General features: G+C 33.3%; 3 protein-coding genes across 3 annotated transcripts; 1 reads left to right on the top strand and 2 right to left on the bottom strand.

Annotated features, from left to right (window-relative positions):
* Positions 1–2,346: 2,346 nt before the first annotated feature.
* LOC109152127 lies at positions 2,347–3,084 on the top strand. Its single transcript, XM_019299705.1, has 2 exons — positions 2,347–2,557; positions 2,654–3,084. The coding sequence occupies exons 1-2, from the start codon at positions 2,347–2,349 to the stop codon at positions 3,082–3,084; spliced, it is 642 nt and encodes a 213-aa protein (XP_019155250.1).
* Positions 3,085–4,000: 916 nt separating this feature from the next.
* LOC109147689 (protein DETOXIFICATION 43-like) lies at positions 4,001–7,587 on the bottom strand. Its single transcript, XM_019295321.1, has 12 exons — positions 7,390–7,587; positions 7,135–7,256; positions 6,556–6,822; positions 6,279–6,472; positions 6,064–6,199; positions 5,883–5,979; positions 5,705–5,805; positions 5,388–5,551; positions 5,092–5,163; positions 4,879–4,995; positions 4,684–4,779; positions 4,001–4,417 (listed from the first exon to the last, which is right to left on the bottom strand). The coding sequence occupies exons 1-12, from the start codon at positions 7,464–7,466 to the stop codon at positions 4,223–4,225; spliced, it is 1,638 nt and encodes a 545-aa protein (XP_019150866.1). The 5' UTR covers positions 7,467–7,587; the 3' UTR covers positions 4,001–4,222.
* A 3,200-nt stretch (positions 7,588–10,787) lies between these two features.
* LOC109147696 (protein DETOXIFICATION 43-like) lies at positions 10,788–14,533 on the bottom strand. Its single transcript, XM_019295334.1, has 12 exons — positions 14,231–14,533; positions 13,935–14,056; positions 13,384–13,647; positions 13,109–13,302; positions 12,886–13,021; positions 12,706–12,802; positions 12,512–12,612; positions 12,269–12,432; positions 11,831–11,902; positions 11,624–11,740; positions 11,429–11,524; positions 10,788–11,131 (listed from the first exon to the last, which is right to left on the bottom strand). Exons 1-12 carry the CDS (start codon positions 14,302–14,304, stop codon positions 10,937–10,939), a joined length of 1,632 nt encoding a protein of 543 aa, XP_019150879.1. The 5' UTR covers positions 14,305–14,533; the 3' UTR covers positions 10,788–10,936.
* Positions 14,534–20,312: the final 5,779 nt, after the last annotated feature.

Genomic DNA, 20,312 nt, shown 5'->3' with positions numbered 1-20,312 from the left:
TTAATTAGAAGGTATAAATAGTTGATAACATTAGTTGATTGTTGAAAAGTATTTGGTAAATTAACTGTTAGTTGATAGCTGTTTGGTATAATTACTTTTTTCAAAAAGCTAATTGAAAAAGTTGCTTGGAGTAGCTTTTTGAATTTTAGCTTTTTGAATTTTTTACCAAACAGGGCCCATATGTAGTTCTAAATTTTACTTCTTGATGTGGTGGGTGATGGTGGCGGCGGGTGATTGGTTGCTCCACTGCTGCAAACGGAAAATGACTTCTAAAAAAAGGAGAAGTCATTTTCCGGAAAATCTCATCTATTTTCCATTGACCACGCCCCTATTTTCCATTGACTTTCATTTCCCCCCTCTATCCAAACACTGAAAACTCGAAAAATGATTTTTCGAGTTTTCAAACGCACCCTAAATGTGTACTCTCGCTATCAGTTTTTTGGTGAAATAAAACATATGTTTGGTGTTAGAGCAGGTAAAAAGCCATTTGATTGTATGTATTTGGGGATTGGGTTCTACTGAATAAGTTGAATCCTACTTTTATTGTTTGGTGCTAGACTATGATAGAATGGTCTGTATGGAGTCTATGATTGGAAGGGTGTCTGCCCTACCACGAAGGATATGATGCTGCAACTAATGACATTGCAGAGGAGTGGGTGAGGGGATACTAATGACTTTAATCAACAGCAATAGTTTTAGTATGAGTGCATGTTTTTGTTGACTGAGCCTTGTTAATTTGTGAATTGTGATAGTGAAATGTGGGATTGATTAGGTACCCTTTCTGTGGGTTTGGTATTTGCTTTCAGTGGTGGGCTGAAATCATCTGGAGGCTTCTGCTTGTGTATAGAACATAGAGGTAATAGCAATCAGCTTCTGCAGGTTTTCTTCAGAGAAAGGACAAAATAGAGTGCCAAACTAGTCTTTCTATAGTGCCTATTATAATAAACTTAATTAAATTTGTTAAGACTCACTATAAAATAAGAGAGAGAATATATGAATTTATAATACTATAGATTAAATTGATTGAATTTAATCTTTTAGTGTGATTTGGTCGATGTATATTATAGTTCAATTGTGTGCAATTTGCCCAGCATGAATACATACAAGCCTGGTGGGATAGGGGTGGATTAAGTCCACCTGATGCAGGATGATATCGCATTTTCCTGTTCAGTCAAAATTGTGTCGTTTCTTGAATGTTAAAAAAAAATGTATTAATTACATAAAGATCAAATTTAAATGTCTTGAAATTTGAAAGGTTGTTTGTATATGTGGCCTTTTACTATGGCCCTGTTTGGTAAAATGGTTGTTAGCTGATAGCTGTTTGCTGTTAGCTGATTGTGTTAATTAAATGGTATAAATAGTTGATAACATTAGATAATTGTAGAAAAGTGTTTGGTAAATTAGCTGTTAGCTGATAGCTGTTTGGTATAGTTTCTTTTCTCAAAAAGCTAATGGAAAAAGTTGCTTGTAGTAGCTTTTTGAATTTTAGCCTTTTGGAGTTGCAAAAAGTTAATTAACCAAACATTTCTATTGATATTTTAACTAAATCAAACAATTAATAGTGGTCAAATAAGCCAAAATTGGTTTATAGGCCAATTTTTTACCAAACACGGCCTATATAAAATATACAAATATTAAAAGTTTGGAGTTCCAATGCGCATGGAAAATGATCTAGCCAAAAGATGCATTTAATTTGTGGAAAATTTTATATCCATAGATGATACATTTAAAGCAAAGTAGATGCCTTCAATTGGCACCTCTATAACTCTCTTTGCAGTATCGAACCTATGTGGTGAGGTATTGACTCTTTGGTTTGTAACTGATAGAAAAAGTATAGAATAGATACTACTTTATAATAGAGTTAATAGTACTATTTTTTTTTTTGTTTTTTTTTTTTTTTTAAATTCTTGGCAGTAAATTGAGCTGCTTAAATAAAACAAGAGCATGTTATTTTGGTTTCTAAATTGATTGACGAACAGATAGATATTTACAAAAAAGTACTTGGAGATGTTCAGTCAAATAATTGAGGTCTTTTTTTTTTTTTTTTTTTTTTTTTTTTTTTTTTTTTTGTATGGATACAAGTGGAACAAGTAAAACTATTATTATTATTATTATTATTATTATTATGGAAGACACTCTCAGCTGCTTTGAGATCGGAAGGTCAGATTGTTCTCAATGTCGCGTCTAGCGGTATAGCTTCATTATTATTACCTGGTGGGAGGACAACACACTCAAGGTTTGCTATACCAATTTCTGTTTCTGAAGACTCAACATGCAACATTAAGCAAGGTAGCCCGCTTGCTAAATTGATAGTCCAATCCAAGTTGATTATTTGAGACAGCGCCTATGATGCATAAGCATTGCTTTGAGGCATTTGATAGGACAATGAGAGACTTATTGCGTTTTTTCAACCCCCGCAATTCTGATATGACATTTGGTGGAAAAATAGTTGTTCTTGGTGGTGACTTTACAAATACTACCTTTTATTCCAAAGGGAACCAGACAAGATATAGTACGAGCAAGTATAAATTCTTCTTACCTTTGGAAGAATTGTCAAGTACTTCGATAACAAAGAATTTATATTTGCAAAGTATTACCTCTGAAGAAGAAATTGAAAAACTTGATACTTTTGCAAAGTGAATTGCTGATCTAGGTGATGGAAACCTTGGTTCCAACAATGACGATGAGTGCAAGATTAGTATTGCATATGAGTTTTTATTGGAAATTAAAGGTGATTGTATTCCAGAGATTGTTGATAGCACATTTCCTTCATACTGTAGTGGTAAAATGGACCCTAAAGATCCGGAGACTCAAGCCATATTGGCACCGACATTAGATGTTGTCGACTATGTGAATGAATACATGAACGGTATGAATGAGGCGTCGTCTAAGACGTATTTGAGTTGTGATTCTGTGTACAAGTTATATACAAATGCAGATATGTTATCTGAAGTTCACACTCCTAAATTTTTAAATAATTTGAGGTGTTCAGGTATACCGAATCATTCGTTATCACTTATCATTGAAGGTTGGCTCTCCAGTTATGATTTTGAGGAACGTCGATCACTCATTGGGTCTTTGTAATGGAACGAGATTAATTATCTCAAAACTAGGAAACAATGTCATTGAAGCACAGATTTTGAATGGAAACAATGCAAGGTGCAATGTGTTGATCCCACGAATGGCTTTGACTCTGTCGGACCCAAAGCTTCTATTTAAAATTCAAAGAAAGCAATTTCCTGTTATGTTGTCATACGCTATGACAATAAATAAAAGTCAAGGGCAAACTTTAGCTTATGTTGGTTTGTTATTAAAAAAGTTTATTTTTAACCATGATCAATTGTACGTAGTAGTTTCAAGGGTTAATAATTCAAATGATCTTAAGGTTCTAATTTGTGGGGAAGCACAGATTTTTTTTAGTACTATTCAAAATGTGGTTTACAATGAAGTTTTTAATAATTTGTAATTGTATATTGTTTAATGTGAAAAATATTATTATTTTTTATTTAGTATGTTTTGAGCATTTAATATTTTTAAGGTGTGTTTGGTTCATGGGTTTACACATTAGAAATTGGAATTAAAATCATAGTTAGTGTTTGGTTGGCAACTTTTTAAAACACAACTATGAGATTTGATTACCGCTTCAAATAAAAAACCTCATTCCATAATTTAAAAAGGTATCATTCTATTTTATTGGTAATATGATTTTTAATTTTGGATTAGTGGTTTTAGATTTTTGTTTTTTTTGGTACATATTTGGTGCTTTGATGTCATTATATTATGATCAATTGCCTTAATTTTGATTTTTTTAAAAATCTTTATTCTCATTATTGGACTATACATAACCAAACATCAATATTGGTAACAATCCAATTCCACCCTACTACCAAACATGCAAAATACTTTCACCAAAACCCATATCATTACCATGTATTTGATTCTCATTTCAATTTCAATCCCCATGTGTAAACCAAACACACCCTTAATTATACTCTAACAAAATGATCGTGCATCGCACGAGTGAAAATACTAGTGAATGAAAGAGAGGTAAGAAGCAGCTAGGGGATTGAGGATGAGATATTCCTTTATTTGTGGGGGTGGGTGGAGGATGACAGATGTACTAACAATTCCTAGTTAAGGAGATATATGTCTTTATTTTCTACAAATACATATGTGGGTGGCAAAACATGTGTGAGGGAGGACTGAGGATGTTGGGTAGAGCTCAAGAAGTGGATTCCAATTTGTTAGGTTTTTTGATCCTCAGAAAAGTCCAAGGTCCTGTCCCTGTTCCCATCCTCCATAAACCAGCTATTGTGCGGAGAACCATGAATATGCTCAAAGCTATCCATATTCCTATGTAACCATTGCTTTTTGACAGCAAAAACTCTGTAACAACTGTCAGTCCAGCCACCAGAACCTGCATACATATAAACATCATTTCATCTTAGTGGGTACTTCAAGTGAGGGACCGGTGAAGGATCAAGTTCAGCATTTGGTGGCTAGGGCAATTGTTGGACTGAGGCTGGTGAAGGGCCAAGTCTAGCATCCTGCCTCTCAAAAATGTGACGGTATATAAAGAAATAAAGTTGGGTTTTCGCTCAGAGCTATAGTTTTTGGTGCTGCGGTATATAAGGAGGCGTAGTGGTAAGCGTTTGATCCTAACAGTACGTAACGTAAGCTTACCATTGAATATGCAGAGTATGAAAAGTCAGATGCTCCAAAGTTAACACCATCAAGAACAAAAGCCAATGAATTTATGGGTTGGCTGCCTGCAACAAACTGGCAATGGGTACCAAAACAAGATTAGAGAAGGGACAGAAAAAGTGTTATAGAGAGACACTGAGAAATCATGTGTGAGCCTAGAGTTTGTTGGAATACCGGCACGCCTATGGTTATGAGGCGAATAACGTTCTTGTCCTTCGAAAACACTCCTGACCCGAAGTACAATCCCAGTCCAACCACCGCAGCAAGCCCGTGTCCCATTACGACTCCCATCTACATAACACAATCTGGTTCAGTACATCTGCACCTTCTCTGCATTATGCAGAGATTGTATGTATAGCTAGCTAGGATTTTATAAGCTCATCATACCTGCAGAACCCTGGCTGCAGTTGCCTTTGCCTTCTTGTAGTCTTTTTCAGCAAATGCACATGCAATAATTGCCTATAAATAGAGCAGAAAGAAACTAGACTTAGAGGATGTTTTGCAATTAGCTGATCGTGTTAGCTGGTTGGTTTGACCAGTTGATAGTATTAGCTAGTAAATTAGCTGTTTACTATGCTCTGAGTATGGTTTGTTAGTCACGTAAATCTTGCCTTCTTTACTTTCTGTCATTATTATTGTTTATTGTTCTGGTTAATCTCAACGGTCACAAAATGGTTCCTTACCTGTCCTGCAACGGCCAGGCCATCGGCGAGTAGAGAGGATGTTAGCCAGACCTGCAAGCAAACCTGAAAGGCAGCCATGGTTGTTGGACCAAGTCTTGCAGCCAATGAAGCACCCAAGGTCACACAGAATGTCACAGCTATCACCCTTGCCAGTAACCAAAACCCTGAGGTATAATAAGTATTGTTATAAGATGAGCCAAATCACACTAAAAAATTGAATCCAACCAATTAGCTAGTCTAACTCATGGTCTTATAAACCTATATGTTCTCTCTTATTTTATCAATGTCGACTCTTAACAAGTATGAACAAGACTTACCATTCTTGAGAAATTTACTAAACTGCAAATCTTTGACACTTGGTGGTACCAGTTCAACTTTTCCTACCAATTTGAAGAACAGGATTGCTACTAACAAGTACCTGAGGGAGAACGAAAGCAGTGGAACGTTAAGAAGTTGAACGCGATAAGTGCAATATATAGGAATTGTAAGTCTTACTGAGAAATAACATGAGCTATGGCAGCACCACTGACACCCCAATGACAAGCAAATATAAAGATTGGGTCCAAGATTATGTTTGCTAAATCTCCAATAGCTGTTAGGCCAGAAAAAAATAGTGGTTAATTAATAAGATAAAACATCTGATCAAGAATGAGAAGGATGGATATGGATTCACTACCGGTGGCATATAAAGGGATTGTCGTATCCTTTAGACCACGAAAGACGCCCTGCATTGCCAACGAGAGAAGTACTGCGGGGGAACCGAGGGCTCTCAGTTCCAAATACTTCAGTGCAGGGCTTAACATGGGAGATCCCTGTGGGAAAACAAGACCAGACCATCTAGTTCATTTGAATTGCATCTTTGGTTAAGCAAAAGATGTGCAGTGTACTTACGGATTTGACGCCCATTAAACCGAGCAATTGTTTTGCCAGAAGCACAAGGAAGGCAGTTTGGAGAAGGCCAAGAATGGTGCCCATAACCATTGCAGTAGATGCTGAAGGGATATTGCGCTTTTCGCATTTCGCTTTCTTCTTGCTTGTATTGGTATCAGTAGCAATAGGGGACTTGCATACATTTGTTTTAGGATCTGACCAAAAAAAAAAAAAAACAAGAAACTTTTTAAGCCAAGATGATCATCCCTAGCTCAAGTCAAAGTGATTGAGCACACACCATTTTCTTGTCCAGATTCCTTTGTTTCATTTCTCGTGGCTAAACCATTCTCCATCTTCTCAAGCTCGGAGCCCTCCGGGTTGTCTTTCTTGTCGTCCTCGCCCTTAACCGGTGCAGTCGACGAGGAGGAGGATTCAGCCATCTTTTTGAAAGTGTCTTCCTCTGCAACAAAGGAAGTGGTAATGTTGACAAGAGGGAATATGGTAACCTTGTTGGCTTGATTAATGATGGAAATGGCAACTCCCACTGCAGCAATGTCCACAGCACCTGCAACATAAATGAACAAAAACTTTGAGATTTTGTTGGGCGTTAAAGGGCCAAGTCCATCAGTTAGTGACTAGAGGGCCAGGTCACAAAAACTGTGCAGTTAAGACTGGCAGGTGCAGAGGGAAATTGTTGGGCGGAGGCCTGTTAAAGGCCAAGTCCAGTAACTAGCGTCTAGTTAAGCCGCTTTTGGCATAGTGGTAAATGCTTGATCCTAACAGATGTATCTTCCTAACAACACCAAAATGTCACAGTAACAAGCTAAGGGGGGAATCCAAACAATGCAATTCAAAAACATGGAATTAAGAGCCACACCTAAATGGCCAATAAATGCAGTATCAATGAGAGAAGCAATGGGATCAGCTGCTAATGCCATAGCAGCAGGGAGCGCGATACGCAGTATCTCCAAACCGAGATCATCCAACTTGAAAAGACTCCTGTCATCATGACCAAAACGAAGTCGCATCACACATCTGAATTACTAAAAGTCTAAGCTGATAGTTGGACAACCACCTAAATAAGACTAGCTAGAAAGAACAACACAATACAATGGGGGATTTGGAGATTAACCTGGCTCCACTGAACACAACCAACAAGGGTATGTTCCATATCTTCTGAGGTTGAGCCTGCAGATGATTCTCAGCCATGATATGATATGATACTCAACACCTTCAAATGCAACTTAACCTATACGACGAAAGCCGGGGAAGAGGCACTTGTATATATATATAGACCTGCATCAATCTCCTTGTCACTAACCAAAAACCAATAAACAAAACAAAACCATGCAAAACCATGGCAATCAAGGGACACACTTGTGGTTAATGCGTGCAAAATGCAAATAATCTCAAATATGAGACTATAAAATTTGATGCCTCTTCCCTATGAATTAAGCATGCTCCAATCTGCCTTCCTCACATACTACTTTAAAAAAAGGAAAAAAAAAAAAAAAGAAAAAAAAAAGAAAGAGAAAAAGCTCCAGCCCAGGAATGGAGGGGATTGAAGCCTTGAAGGGAATTAAATTATAAAATATTTGCAGGCAATATTAAGAAATCAATAAGGAAGGTGTGTCTGATCTTCTACTTGGCATAAAAGATAGTCTAGTCAAAAGAGAAAACACTACCACCAGATTAACTTTAATTTCATGCATTCAACTTTTGCTGATTTCATTAAACTACTACAGTTTTTTTTTTTTTTTTTTTTTTGCAAAGTTCAATTTTTGCGACCCATAAAAGACGAAATTCTTCCGTATATATGCACAGGATAGTGGGGTAAATTATACCATGTATCATGGTCGATCTTGTAAGGTGAACCACTAACATAAGGTAGAACAAAAATAATGTGCCACCAATTATAGGCTAAAACAAACCTTTTGTCCTAAAATGACACTACATCCTCTATATATAACATATAGTGAATAGTAAAAATTAAAGATTGTTGGCCAGTGTATATGAATTCAATTTGACTATAATTACAGGGTGTCATCAAAATCTGTCTATAATTTGCGTGCCAATTTAAGTAAATGAATAAATGAGATTATATTTAACCATAAATACACTGTGCAATTAATGGTTTCGTTCGTTAGCAAGATATTAGAATTGTTTGGGGTAAGGGTTTAGCCAAATAAATAAATAAAGGGGAAAATGGCACTTTTTACCCCTGAGTTATATACTTATAGCACTTTTTCTCCCTCAATTATTTAGGTAAGCACATTAGCCCCCTCAATTATTCTAAAAATGGTGCTTTTTCCCCCTGATATATTAAATTGACATTTATACCCTTAAAGTAAACATTTTATTTATTTTACTAATCCAACAAATTATTGCGTATACGTAGGGATGACCACGGTTCGGTTTGAATTGAACCGGATACTAAAGCAATCGAATTAATAGTTTACGGTTATAATTCAGATCTAGAACCAATATTTAAATGTCAATTTATTAAAATTATGTATCAAAAAAATTGAATCTTGAACCGTGAACCGGCGGTTCCGGATCTGATTCGCGATTTTGAACTGTCTTTATTTTGAAATTGTATTTTTTATTTTAAAATAGTCTAAATTCAAAAATAAATGTATTTTATTTTTTCAGTTCGGAACATGAACGTCCGTTCCGGTTCACGATTTTAACAAACTCTAAATATCGAATTTCGATCTAAATTGTAATTGGAATATTTCGGTTTGGTTGCTATAGTGTTTGTTTAGTTTGAACCAAATTATGGTCATAATTTGTTGGAGAAAAAAAATAAATTAAATATTTAGTTTAAGGTTAAATATGTCCAATTAACATTTCAGGGGGAAAAACAGCCACTTCAATCATTTAGGGGGGGAAAATGCTATAGGTATATAACTCAGGGGAAAAAAGTGCTATTTTCCCATAAATAAATAAATAAATAAATAAATAAATAAATATAAATATATATATATATATATATATATATATATATATATATATATATATATATATATATATATATAAGGGCGTCTGGGACTCCTGGGAGGAATTAAAAAAAAAAAAATTTTCTCCAAAATGTTAATTGTTTTCAACTTTTGCATTTTGAATCAAAATGTTAATGAGTGAAACTAGTTAGAGCAATCATACGAGTAGATTTTTAGGAGATTTTGGTACAGTGCAAAAAATAAGGGTTGATTTTTTTTTTTATCGACGTCGGAGGTGATTTAATTTTTTGGAACATTTAACTCATGCAAGAACAAGTTTTTAATGGGCTCCACATGAGTAGTCGCGTGCTTGAGACGCAGCGCACCAATTGGACACATGCTGGAGACGCAGCGCACCAGTTGGGCACATGCTGGAGACGCAGCACAGCACGCGCCAGTGTTTGCTAGCTTGCTTTAAATTTTGTTTTGTTTTTCTTTTTCTTTCTTTTCAAACTCTCGTCTCTCTTCTAGTATCACCTAAAAAAATTGTGTAAAATCTTCTAGTGATATGAATGCTCTTACCAAATACGGAGTAGTTAAAAGTTAACTCAAAAAGTTATCTATCAAATAATATTTTTATTTTATATTTTATCTATAATTTACCGCTTAAGAACCAATTGATCGAGCTCAGAACAACTTCAGAATTTTCTAATTCTTCTCAAAGTTCCCATAAGGCTCGAATATAGTGACAATTTTAGATGAAGTTCATACTTTTCAATGAAAATGTTACACATGTGACTTGTTTGAATAAAAGTCGTAAATTCAGTCTAAAAGTTGTTATTATAATCAAAAGATTAAACCCTGAGAAAACTATAGCTTGTAAGAAGGCCAACTACTACTACTAATAAACAAATATTTTCCCCATTTTATTCTTTAAAAAATGTACTTAAAATTAAAGTTTTCCATTTTCATTTGGGTTCTGAATGTTTTGAGCATTTAATATGTTTTAGGTGTGTTTGGTTCAGGGTTTACATATAATGAGAATCAAAGTCATAGTTAGTGTTTGGTTGGTAACTTTTTAAAATACAAATTATGGGATTTGATTACCCCTTCAATTGAAAATTTCATTCCATAATTGAAAAAGGTATCATCTCATTTTATTGGTAATATAATTTTTAATTTTGAATTAGTGCTTTTAGATTTTTGTTTTTGTTTTTGTTTTTGCTTTTGTTTTTGTTTTTGTTTTTTTTTTTGTTTTTTTGTTTTTTTTTTGGTACATATTGGTGCTTTGATGTCATTATATTAGGATCAATCACCTTAATTTTTTGTTTTTTTTTTTAAAACTTTTATTCCATTATCGGGTCATACATAATCAAACATCAATATTGATAATCAATCCAATTCCACTCTACTATCAAACATGCAAAATACTTTCACTAAAATCCATATCATTATCAAGTATTTGATTCTCTTTCTGATTCTGATTCTCATGTACGAACCAAACACACCCTTAATTATACTCTAACAAAATGGTCGTGCATCGCACGAGTGAAAATACTAAGTGAATAAAAGAGAGGTAAGAAGCAGGGGATTGAGGATGAGATATTCCTTTATTTGTGGGGTAGGGAGGGGGAAGAGGGAGGATGACAGATGTACTAACAATTCCTAGTTAAGGAGATATATATCTTTATTTTCTACAAATACATATGTGGGTAAAACATGTGTGATGTTGGGTAGAGCTCAAGAAGTGGATTCCAATTTGTTAGGTTTTTTGATCCTCAGAAAACTCCAAGGTCCTGTCCCTGTCCCCATCCTCCATAAACCAGCTATTGTACGAAGAACCATGAATATGCTCAAAGCTATCCATATTCCTATGTAACCATTGCTTTTTGCCAGCAAAAACTCTGTCACAACTGTTAGTCCTGCCACCAGAACCTGCATACATATAAACATCATTTCATCTTAGTGGGTAGTTCAAGTGAGGGATAAGAGTAGTGGTATTTGTTGGACAGATGTCGGTAAAGGGTCAAGTTCAGCAATTGATGTTTAGGGGAATTGTTAGGCGGAGGTTAACGAAGGACCAACTTCAGCTTCCTGTCTCTCGAAAATGTGACTGTATATAAGGAAATAAAGTTGGGTCTTCGCTCTGAGCTATAGCTTTTGGCGTTGCAGTATATAAGGAGGCGTATAGTGATAAGTGTTTGATCCTAACAGTATGTAACGTAAGCTTACCATTGAATATGCAGAGTATGAAAAGTCAGATGCTCCAAAGTTAACACCATCAAGAACAAAAGCCACTGAATTTATGGGTTGGGTGCCTGCAACAAACTGGCAATGGGTACCAAAACAAGATTAGAGAAGGGACAGAAAAAGTGTTATAGAGAGACACTGAGAAATCATGTGTGAGGCTAGAGTTTGTTGAAATACCGGCACGCCAATGGTTATGAGGCGAATAACGTTCTTGTCCTTCGAAAACACTCCTGACCCGAAGTATAATCCCAGCCCAACCACCGCGGCAAGCCCGTGTCCCATTACAAATCCCATCTGCATAACACAATCTGGTTCAGAAAATCTGCACCTTCTAATGCAGAGTTTGTATGTACTGCTAGCTAGGATTTTATAAGTTCATCATACCTGCAGAACCCTGGCTGCTGTTGCCTTTGCCTTCTTGTAGTCTTTTTCAGCAAATGCACATGCAAGAATTGCCTATAAATAGAGTACAAAGAAGTGGATTTAGAGGATGTTTGACAATTAGCTGATAGTTTAAAGCCGATCGTGTTAGCTGGTCAGTTTGATCAGCTAATAGTATTAGCTGGTTATAGAAATGTTTTTGATAAATTAGCTACTTACTCGGGTTTGTTAGTCACTGTTGAGTTTGTCTCATATGAGCTTAGATGCTTATAAATACATTGATTGTATCCTTAAGTTGTTTTATCACCAGTATTACCACCATCACTATCACTATAAATTAAAGGACGTGGGAAACCACATAAATCATGTTTTCTTTACTTTCTGCCATTATTATTGTTTATTGTTCTGACTAATTTCAACAGTCATAAAATGATTCCTTACCTGTCCTGCAACGGCTAGGCCATCGGCGAGTAGAGAGGATGTTAGCCAGACCTGCAAGCAAACCTGAAAGGCAGCCATGACTGTTGGACCAAATCTTGCAGCCAGTGAAGCACCCAAGGTCACACAGAATGTCACAGCTATCACCCTTCCCAGTAACCAAAACCCTGAGGTATAAATTGCACCAACATTTTAGAAAACCAGTAGGTTCAAAGAAACACTCCATTAAGTATGAACAAGACTCACCATTCTTGAGAAATCTACCAAACTGCAAATCTTTGAAACTTGGTGGTACCAGTTCAACTTTTCCTACCAATTTGAAGAATAGGATTGCTACTAACAAGTACCTGAAGGAGAACGAAAGCGTTTGAATGTTAAGAAGTTGAACGCGATAAGTGCAATATATAGGAATTGTAAGTCTTGTTAGCCTGTGGTCTTACTGAGAAATAACATGAGCTATGGCAGCACCACTGACACCCCAATGACAAGCAAATATAAAGATTGGGTCCAAAATTATGTTTGCTATATCTCCAATAGCTGTTAGGCCAGAAAAATTAATGGTTAATTAATAAGATAAAACATCTGATCAAGAATGAGAAGGATGGAAATCGATTCACTACCGGTGGCATATAAAGGGGTTGTCGTGTCCTTTAGACCACGAAAGACGCCCTGCATTGCCAACGAGAGAAGTACTGCGGGGGAACCGAGGGCTCTCAGTTCCAGATACTTCAGTGCAGGGCTTAACATGGGAGATCCCTGTGGGAAAACAAGACCAGACCATATAGTTTATCGTTCTGATACAAATTGCATCTTTGGGTAACAAAAGATGTGCAGTGGACTTACGGATTTGACGCCCATTAAACCGAGCAAATGTTTTGCCAGAAGCACGAGGAAGGCGGTTTGGAGAAGGCCAAGAATGGTGCCCATAACCAGTGCAGTAGAAGCTGAAGGGATATTGCGCTTTTCGCATTTCGCTTTTTTCTTGCTTGCATTGGTATCAGCAGTAATAGGGGACTTGCATACATTTGTTTTAGGATCTGACAAAAAAAAAAAGAACAAGAAACTTTTTAAGCCAAGATGATCATCCCTAGCTCAAGCCAAAGTGATTGAGCACACACCATTTTCTTGTCCAGATTCCTTTGTTTCATTTCTCGTGGCTAAACCATTCTCCAGCTTCTCAAGCTCGGAGCCCTCCGGGTTGTCTTTCTTGTCGTCGTCGCCCTTAACCGGTGCAGACGACGAGGAGGAATCGGCCATCTTTTTGACAGTATCTTCCTCTGCAACAAAGGAAGTGGTAATGTTGACAAGAGGGAATATGGTAACCTTGTTGGCTTGATTAATTATGGAAATGGCAACTCCCACTGCAGCAATCTCCACAGCACCTGCAACATAAATGAACATTTTGTTGGGCGGTAAAGGGCAAAGTCCATCAGTTGGTGGCTAGAGGGTCAGGTCACGGATTCGCGCAGTTAAGATTGGCAGGTACAGAGAGAAATTGTTGGGCGGAGGCCTGTTAAAGGCCAAATCCAGCAACTAACTATAGCTTTTGGTATAGTGATAAATGCTTGATCCTAATAGATTTATCCTCCAACAACACCAAAATGTCGGAGGAACAAGCTAAGCTAAGGGGGCCATCCAAACAATGCAAAAACATGGAATTAAGTCACACCTAAACGGCCAATAAATGCAGTGTCAATGAGAGAAGCAATGGGATCAGCTGCTAATGCCATAGCAGCAGGGAGCGCGATACGCAGTATCTCCAAACCGAGATCATCTAACTTGAAAAGACTCCTGTCATCATGACCAAAACGAAGTCACACATCTGAACTGAAGTATGTGCTCCATCTCAACTAAAAGACTAAGCTGATAGTTGGACAACCACACATTTATATTCATATATTATATTATATATGCTAGCTAGAAAGAACAACACAATACAATGGGGGTTTTGGAGATTAATTAAACCTGGCTCCACTGAACACAATCAAGAAGGGTATGTTCCATGTCTTCTGAGGTTGAGCCTCATGATTCTCAGCCATGATATGATATGAAACTCAACAGCTTCAAATACAACTTAACCTATACGATGAAAAGCGGGGAAGATGCAGTTGTATATATATAGACCTGCATCAATCTCCTTGTCACTAACCAAAAAACAATAAAGAAAACAAAACCATGCATGTCCAGAAACCATGGCAATCAAGAGACACGTACACTTGTGGTTCATGCGTGCATAATTTATGCATATAAACAAATGAGACTAAAAAATATTTGCAGGCAATATTAAGAAATTATGAATAAGGAAGGAAGGTGTGGCTGATCTTCCTTTGTACTTGGCATAAAAGATAGTCTAGTCAAAAGAGAAAACACTACCACCAGATTAACTTTAATTTCATGCATTATTCAACTTTGCTGATTTCATTAAACTACCACAAGTTTAACTTTTTTTTTTTTTTTTTTTCAATTAAAAGTTCAATTTTTGTTGATTTCATTCATCTTAAATTCCTAGTTTACTTTTATGCAAAACCAAACTTTTCCTGATTTCACCACTCCTAAATTCCCAACTTAACTTCTTTGGCCAGAATTTTCTTACCCATAAAAGAAGAAATTCTAGGGCCAGCACAAAATAGTGGGGCAAATTATACAGGTACCATGGTCTATCTTGTAAGGTAGACCACTAACATAAGGTACATTTTTAATATGCCGAAGGACCTTCACTACACAAATAATGTACCTTATAAAAATGAACATCCAAAGAGCCAACCACGTTAGGTATTTGAATAGTAAAGAGGTAAATCACTATGATTGGAATAGTGAAGGGGTAAATCACTATGATTCAATGACTTATTAAGTCAAAAGATTGGTGGTTGGTGTTCCAAAAGAGCCTACCACATTAACTAAAATTCGCACACTAAAGTTGTTTTTTGTCCATAATTTACCATGTGATTTGTTTATAAAGAGCCTACCACATTAACAAAAATTCGCACACTCAAGAACAAATTGATCAAGCTATCAATGAAAATGTTACACATGTGACTTGTTTGAATAAAATGTCGTAAATTCAATCTAGTTACTCCCTCTGTCCTATTTTACTTGTTCTATTTACTATTCAATGGTCAAATTAACTATTTTTCATTACTTATTTTCTTTAATAATTTTTAATTATTTTAAAAATATTTTTGTGTTTAATAATATTTTTAATGTAGTTTTTAAATATATAAAATTTATATATACTAATATTAAACTTAATATTATAAAAAATAGAATTAAAAATAACTTCAGTTAAACTTCATTAACCTAACCAGATAAACAAAATAGGTTGTATTATATTCAAACGATTAAACCTGAAAAACTATAGCTTGTATTCTTGAAGAAGGCCAACTAGTACTACTACTCCATCTATATTCCATTTTATCTGTCATATTTATTATTTATTGGTCAAACTAATTCTTTCTTTATTACTTATTTTCTTTAGTAATTTTTAATTATTTTTAAATTAGATTTTTTGTGCTTAATTAATAGTACTTTAAATGTAATTTCTAAATATATAAATTATATATATACTAATACTAAACTTAATATTATGAAAAATTGAATTAAAAATAACATCAGTCAAGTCTCGTCAATCAAATAAGACAAACAAAATGGGACGAATTGATAAACAAATATTTTCCCCATTTTGTTCTTTAAAAAATTTCCTTAAAATTTTTCTATTTTCATTTGGGTTGTGAATGCGCCAAACAATGGAGAACGACTCAGCTTTCGTCCTTATACGAAATTATATATTATATTAATAAATAACGCCAGTACACAAATACTATGCACGCCTTTTCAAGTTGTATATTTATCTTTATAAAAGCAGTGAAGTGACATTTGCAAAAACTAATGATCACAAGAAACCTTGTCCCATACGTCGTGAACACCCACATACATCAAAATCACTAAGTTAATGCCTCTACAACACAATTAGGACAATAATTGTTTTTGTATTATTCGACGTACTATGACTAATAGAAAATTGTGATCTTTAACTTACTCACGTTAAATAGCATTAAATTTTGTAATAACAATATTTTTTTATGGGAGTGTAAGAGTATCTCCAATAGGGCGGCAATAGAGATTCTAGTGATTTTTTTTAAAAAAAATATTTTTAACTTAATTAGAGGAGCGATGTGAGATGAGAGAAAAGGAAATTACTCTTGCAAATCTTAACATTTTTTGTTTTTTTCTTTTGTTTTTTTTTTCTTGAATCTCATTGACAGAAATAAAACAAAACTCTACCCATGATGCGTTGGGCACACCTGTCATGCGCAGCAAGTGCATTAATATCTCCCCCTCTCCCCTTTTTATTTCTCCCTCTCCCTCTTAACCTTGAGAAAATAATAATTAATGAGGATGCTTTAATGGTAAATGTTTATAAAAAAATTGAGTAACCTCTAATTGATTAACTTGTGGTGGAGGATAGCTCACTAATTCACAAGTATAGCATCTGATGTATATAAAAAATTTTGATTTTTGACATCGCAATATTAAGAATCATAACATTTAGTGCGAGCAACATTTTCTTAACCTAATTGTAATAGTTAATGCATATGAAAAGTTCATTAACATCAATCTTATTATTGTGTGGTGAAGTATATATACCATGCTAATTCACAAGTAAAGTATCCAATATATATATATATATATAAATTGTGATCGTTGACTTAACAACGTTCTAGATACCATTCAAAGATAATAACAATTTTATTTATATTTTAAAACACAAGATATAGTAGTACGGGAGGGAAGTTGTAAAAATGGGAGGAGGAAAGTTGGTACCTTAAATGTGGCATGCAGCTCTTGCTTAATCTTTAGTACAACAAACTTGTTGGCTCACCTCATGCATGAAAACCTGAGTGGCATTGTGCCATTTATATATACCCATTCTTCTCACTTCTCCAATGGGAATCAATATTTAAATATTATGCAAGCTAGTGCACATTGTACGATTTTGATGTGAAGTATTGCACTAATAATTATTAATGGATTTAAATTAAAAGATCTTGCTCAATGGTATTATTATATATTAATACCACATTTGATTTATTCGTAAAATAAGTCCAGAATAAAATAATATTTTGATTGTTTGGTAAGTGACTGTTGTCTGATTAGGTTAGTGAGTTTGATTAGTTGATTGTATTAGCTGATTGTAGAAAAATGTTTGGTAAATTAACTGTTAGCTGTTAGCTGATTACATATATACAAAATGACTTTCTCAAAAAATTGATCCAAAAAGCTATTTTGAGTAGCTTTTTGACTTTTAACATTTTGGAGCAATAATTTGTTACAAAAAGCTAATTAATCAAATACTCATATTGATTGTATAACCAAGTGAGACAACTAATATTGATCAAATAAGTCAAAATTAACTGATAGACTAACTATTTTATCCAAAAGGACCACTATTTTATGAAATTGGCATATTCACTGTGTTGTTTGATTTGCTTGATATTAGTTTTTTTTTTTTTTTTTTTTTTTTTTTTTTTTTTTTTTTTTTTTTTTTTTTTTAATGCTCAATGATTATTTTTAAATAAGTATTTCAAAGTATATCAATGCAACATTATATCGGAGATGTTTATGTGTAGGTAAATAAATATTAAATTTGTTTGTTTAAATCGGTAATTTAAAGTATATAAATGCAAGATAATATATGAGATATGGATTATATTGTCACTAAAATAAATGTTTGCAACTTTGTAATAACGCTAGTATAAATACTTAGTCTAAAAACGATAGTCTAAATAAATACTACTTTTGATTAAATTTCTCTAATTCTTCTTAATTCTCTTTTGGGTAGCATTGTAATTGTCTTCATCTGCAGTACATGTCATCTTTTTGTTTTGTTTTTTGTTTTTTATTTTATTTTATTTTATTTTATTGGTAGTGTGTTATGTGCAATTGGGTTATTGGTGGTAGCATGGAGAATTCATCATGCAATGAGATTATGATCTAGGAAGCTTTAGATTTGTCTTGTTGTGTATATGATGGGATCTTAGTTGTACTATTAACTCTTTATCTTACAAGCACCTATTGATATTTGGTAGTGGTAGTTTTTCTCATACATGTTTCATGCGTTGTGAGATGTGTGTCGTAGGTTATCATGTGAAAGTATTGAACAAAATATTAATATTTATTATATTTGTATAAAATACTTGGTAAATAAATATATATAACATATTTTGTATTATAACTTTGATATTTAATTACAAGATAATGTAAAAAGAAGACAGTGGACAATGTAGTTAATATAATAAATTAATAAATTTGAAGGTAATGAATCCTTGAATTGTAGAAAATAAAGATAATATAGCTAATGAAATTATATCTCTTTTTAAATGTTTTATAATGAATAACTTTTTTTTAAAAAAAAATAAAGGCATTATAGACATCTAATTCTAAATTAATTAAATGCATATGTATTATTTTTTTGTTGTAGCTACTAATTTAATAAGACTAATAAAGTGTCGTACATACTTTTCATCAACAATAATGAAATCATTGATTTTTTTTTTTTAAATTTACATTCGTTGTTGAGACAAATTGTTTTGAGAGTTTATCAATGACAATTGTTACAATTCCTGTCAGTAGAGGATGATAATAAATAATTCAAAATATATAATTACAATAGATATTGTTATAATGATATAGTAAAAATTAACTTACAAATTTCTTTTAGAAGTTTTGATGCATTGATAAAATTTCGATGTGTAAATTTGTCCAATTGGAGACTGTGGGATGTCAACATTGTCAATTCTTTGGAAAATGGTCCTACCGTTTTAGAGTCCAGGTGTAATTGTATTTATTATCAACAACTCTGTATTTAGGTCGCGCAGTTCTAACAATGATGTAAGAACAATTTTGTTCGATAAAAAAATAATAGTATAATATTTGTAAAATAATGTATAATTGTACCATTATAAAAATACATACAAAAAATATTAATATCATAACGACCTAAATCATACCAATAATGCAAAAGTATAATTAAAATATTAAGTTTTGTTCTAATCAAAATAATCAAAAGAAGATTAATTAAACGAAAAAAAAAACTTAACCTAAATTTGTTTTTTTTTTTTTTTTAAATCCTTAAAAATCAAATGATTTTTAAAGTTCTTGATTTATAATCTTTGATGCTTAACTTTGAATGTTATGTATTTAATCGGACTAATTATTTGACCAAAGTTTATGTTAAATTTTATATTATATTATATTATATATATATATATATATATATATATATTTATATATATATATATATATATATATATATATATATATATATATATATATATTTATTTATTTATTTTTTTTTTTTAAATACACTTTAACATATTCGTAGTATATGTTTAACAATTATGCCAACTCTAATTGGGATGTGGTTCGAACCTAAGACATTTCTTATAGAAATTAATAAGTAAGTTAAAAATAATAAATAGTTAACGGAATATTCCGTTACTAAAGTTTGTTTTAACATAATTTAGGTTATTTAAGGGAAGAAAATAATATAATAGAGGGTAAATAAGGAAAATCATTAAAAAAATACTAAAATCAAAATAATATGAACCATTCATTTAAAGAAATAATACAATCGACATTTTTTTTGTTCCAGTTAAGAATTTAACATTATTGGCTATTATTAGAATTGTAGATAATTAAACGATAAAAAAAAAAAAAACTTAACCTAAATTTGTTTTTGTTTTAAATGCAAGAAAATGATTTTCAAGATTCCTGATTTATAATCTTTGAGGCTCAACTTTGAATGCTATGTATTTAGTCAGACTAATTATTTGCCCAAAGTTTATGTTAATACATTTTAAGATATTCGTTGTATATATTTAACAATTATGTCAACTCTTGATTGGGATGTGGTTCGAACCTAAAACATTTCTTATAGAAATTAATTAGTAAGTTAAGAATACTAAATAGTTATCAGAATATTCCGTCACTAAAGTTTATACTAACGGAATGATGGGTTATTATTTAAGGGAAGAAAATAATATAATAG

This window comes from Ipomoea nil, unplaced genomic scaffold, assembly GCF_001879475.1.
Source record: "Ipomoea nil cultivar Tokyo-kokei standard unplaced genomic scaffold, Asagao_1.1 scaffold0268, whole genome shotgun sequence".
Taxonomy (NCBI): Eukaryota; Viridiplantae; Streptophyta; class Magnoliopsida; order Solanales; family Convolvulaceae; genus Ipomoea; species Ipomoea nil.
The sequence above is the reverse complement of the archived record's forward strand: the minus strand, read 5'-3'. Positions and strand labels throughout refer to the sequence as shown.

Coding starts and splice junctions, on each gene's coding strand:
- LOC109152127 (XM_019299705.1), top strand. CDS start 2,347: ATGATGCATAAGCATTGCTTTGAGGCATTTGATAGGACAATGAGAGAC. Junction 2,558..2,653: donor ACCTTTGGAAGAATTGTCAA/GTACTTCGATAA, acceptor TTGCTGATCTAG/GTGATGGAAACCTTGGTTCC.
- LOC109147689 (XM_019295321.1), bottom strand. CDS start 7,466: ATGGCTGAGAATCATCTGCAGGCTCAACCTCAGAAGATATGGAACATA. Junction 6,823..7,134: donor TGCATTTATTGGCCATTTAG/GTGTGGCTCTTA, acceptor TTTATGTTGCAG/GTGCTGTGGACATTGCTGCA. Junction 5,164..5,387: donor GCCTGGCCGTTGCAGGACAG/GTAAGGAACCAT, acceptor CTCTATTTATAG/GCAATTATTGCATGTGCATT.
- LOC109147696 (XM_019295334.1), bottom strand. CDS start 14,304: ATGGCTGAGAATCATGAGGCTCAACCTCAGAAGACATGGAACATACCC. Junction 13,648..13,934: donor TGCATTTATTGGCCGTTTAG/GTGTGACTTAAT, acceptor TTTATGTTGCAG/GTGCTGTGGAGATTGCTGCA. Junction 11,525..11,623: donor TCATAACCATTGGCGTGCCG/GTATTTCAACAA, acceptor ACCCATTGCCAG/TTTGTTGCAGGCACCCAACC.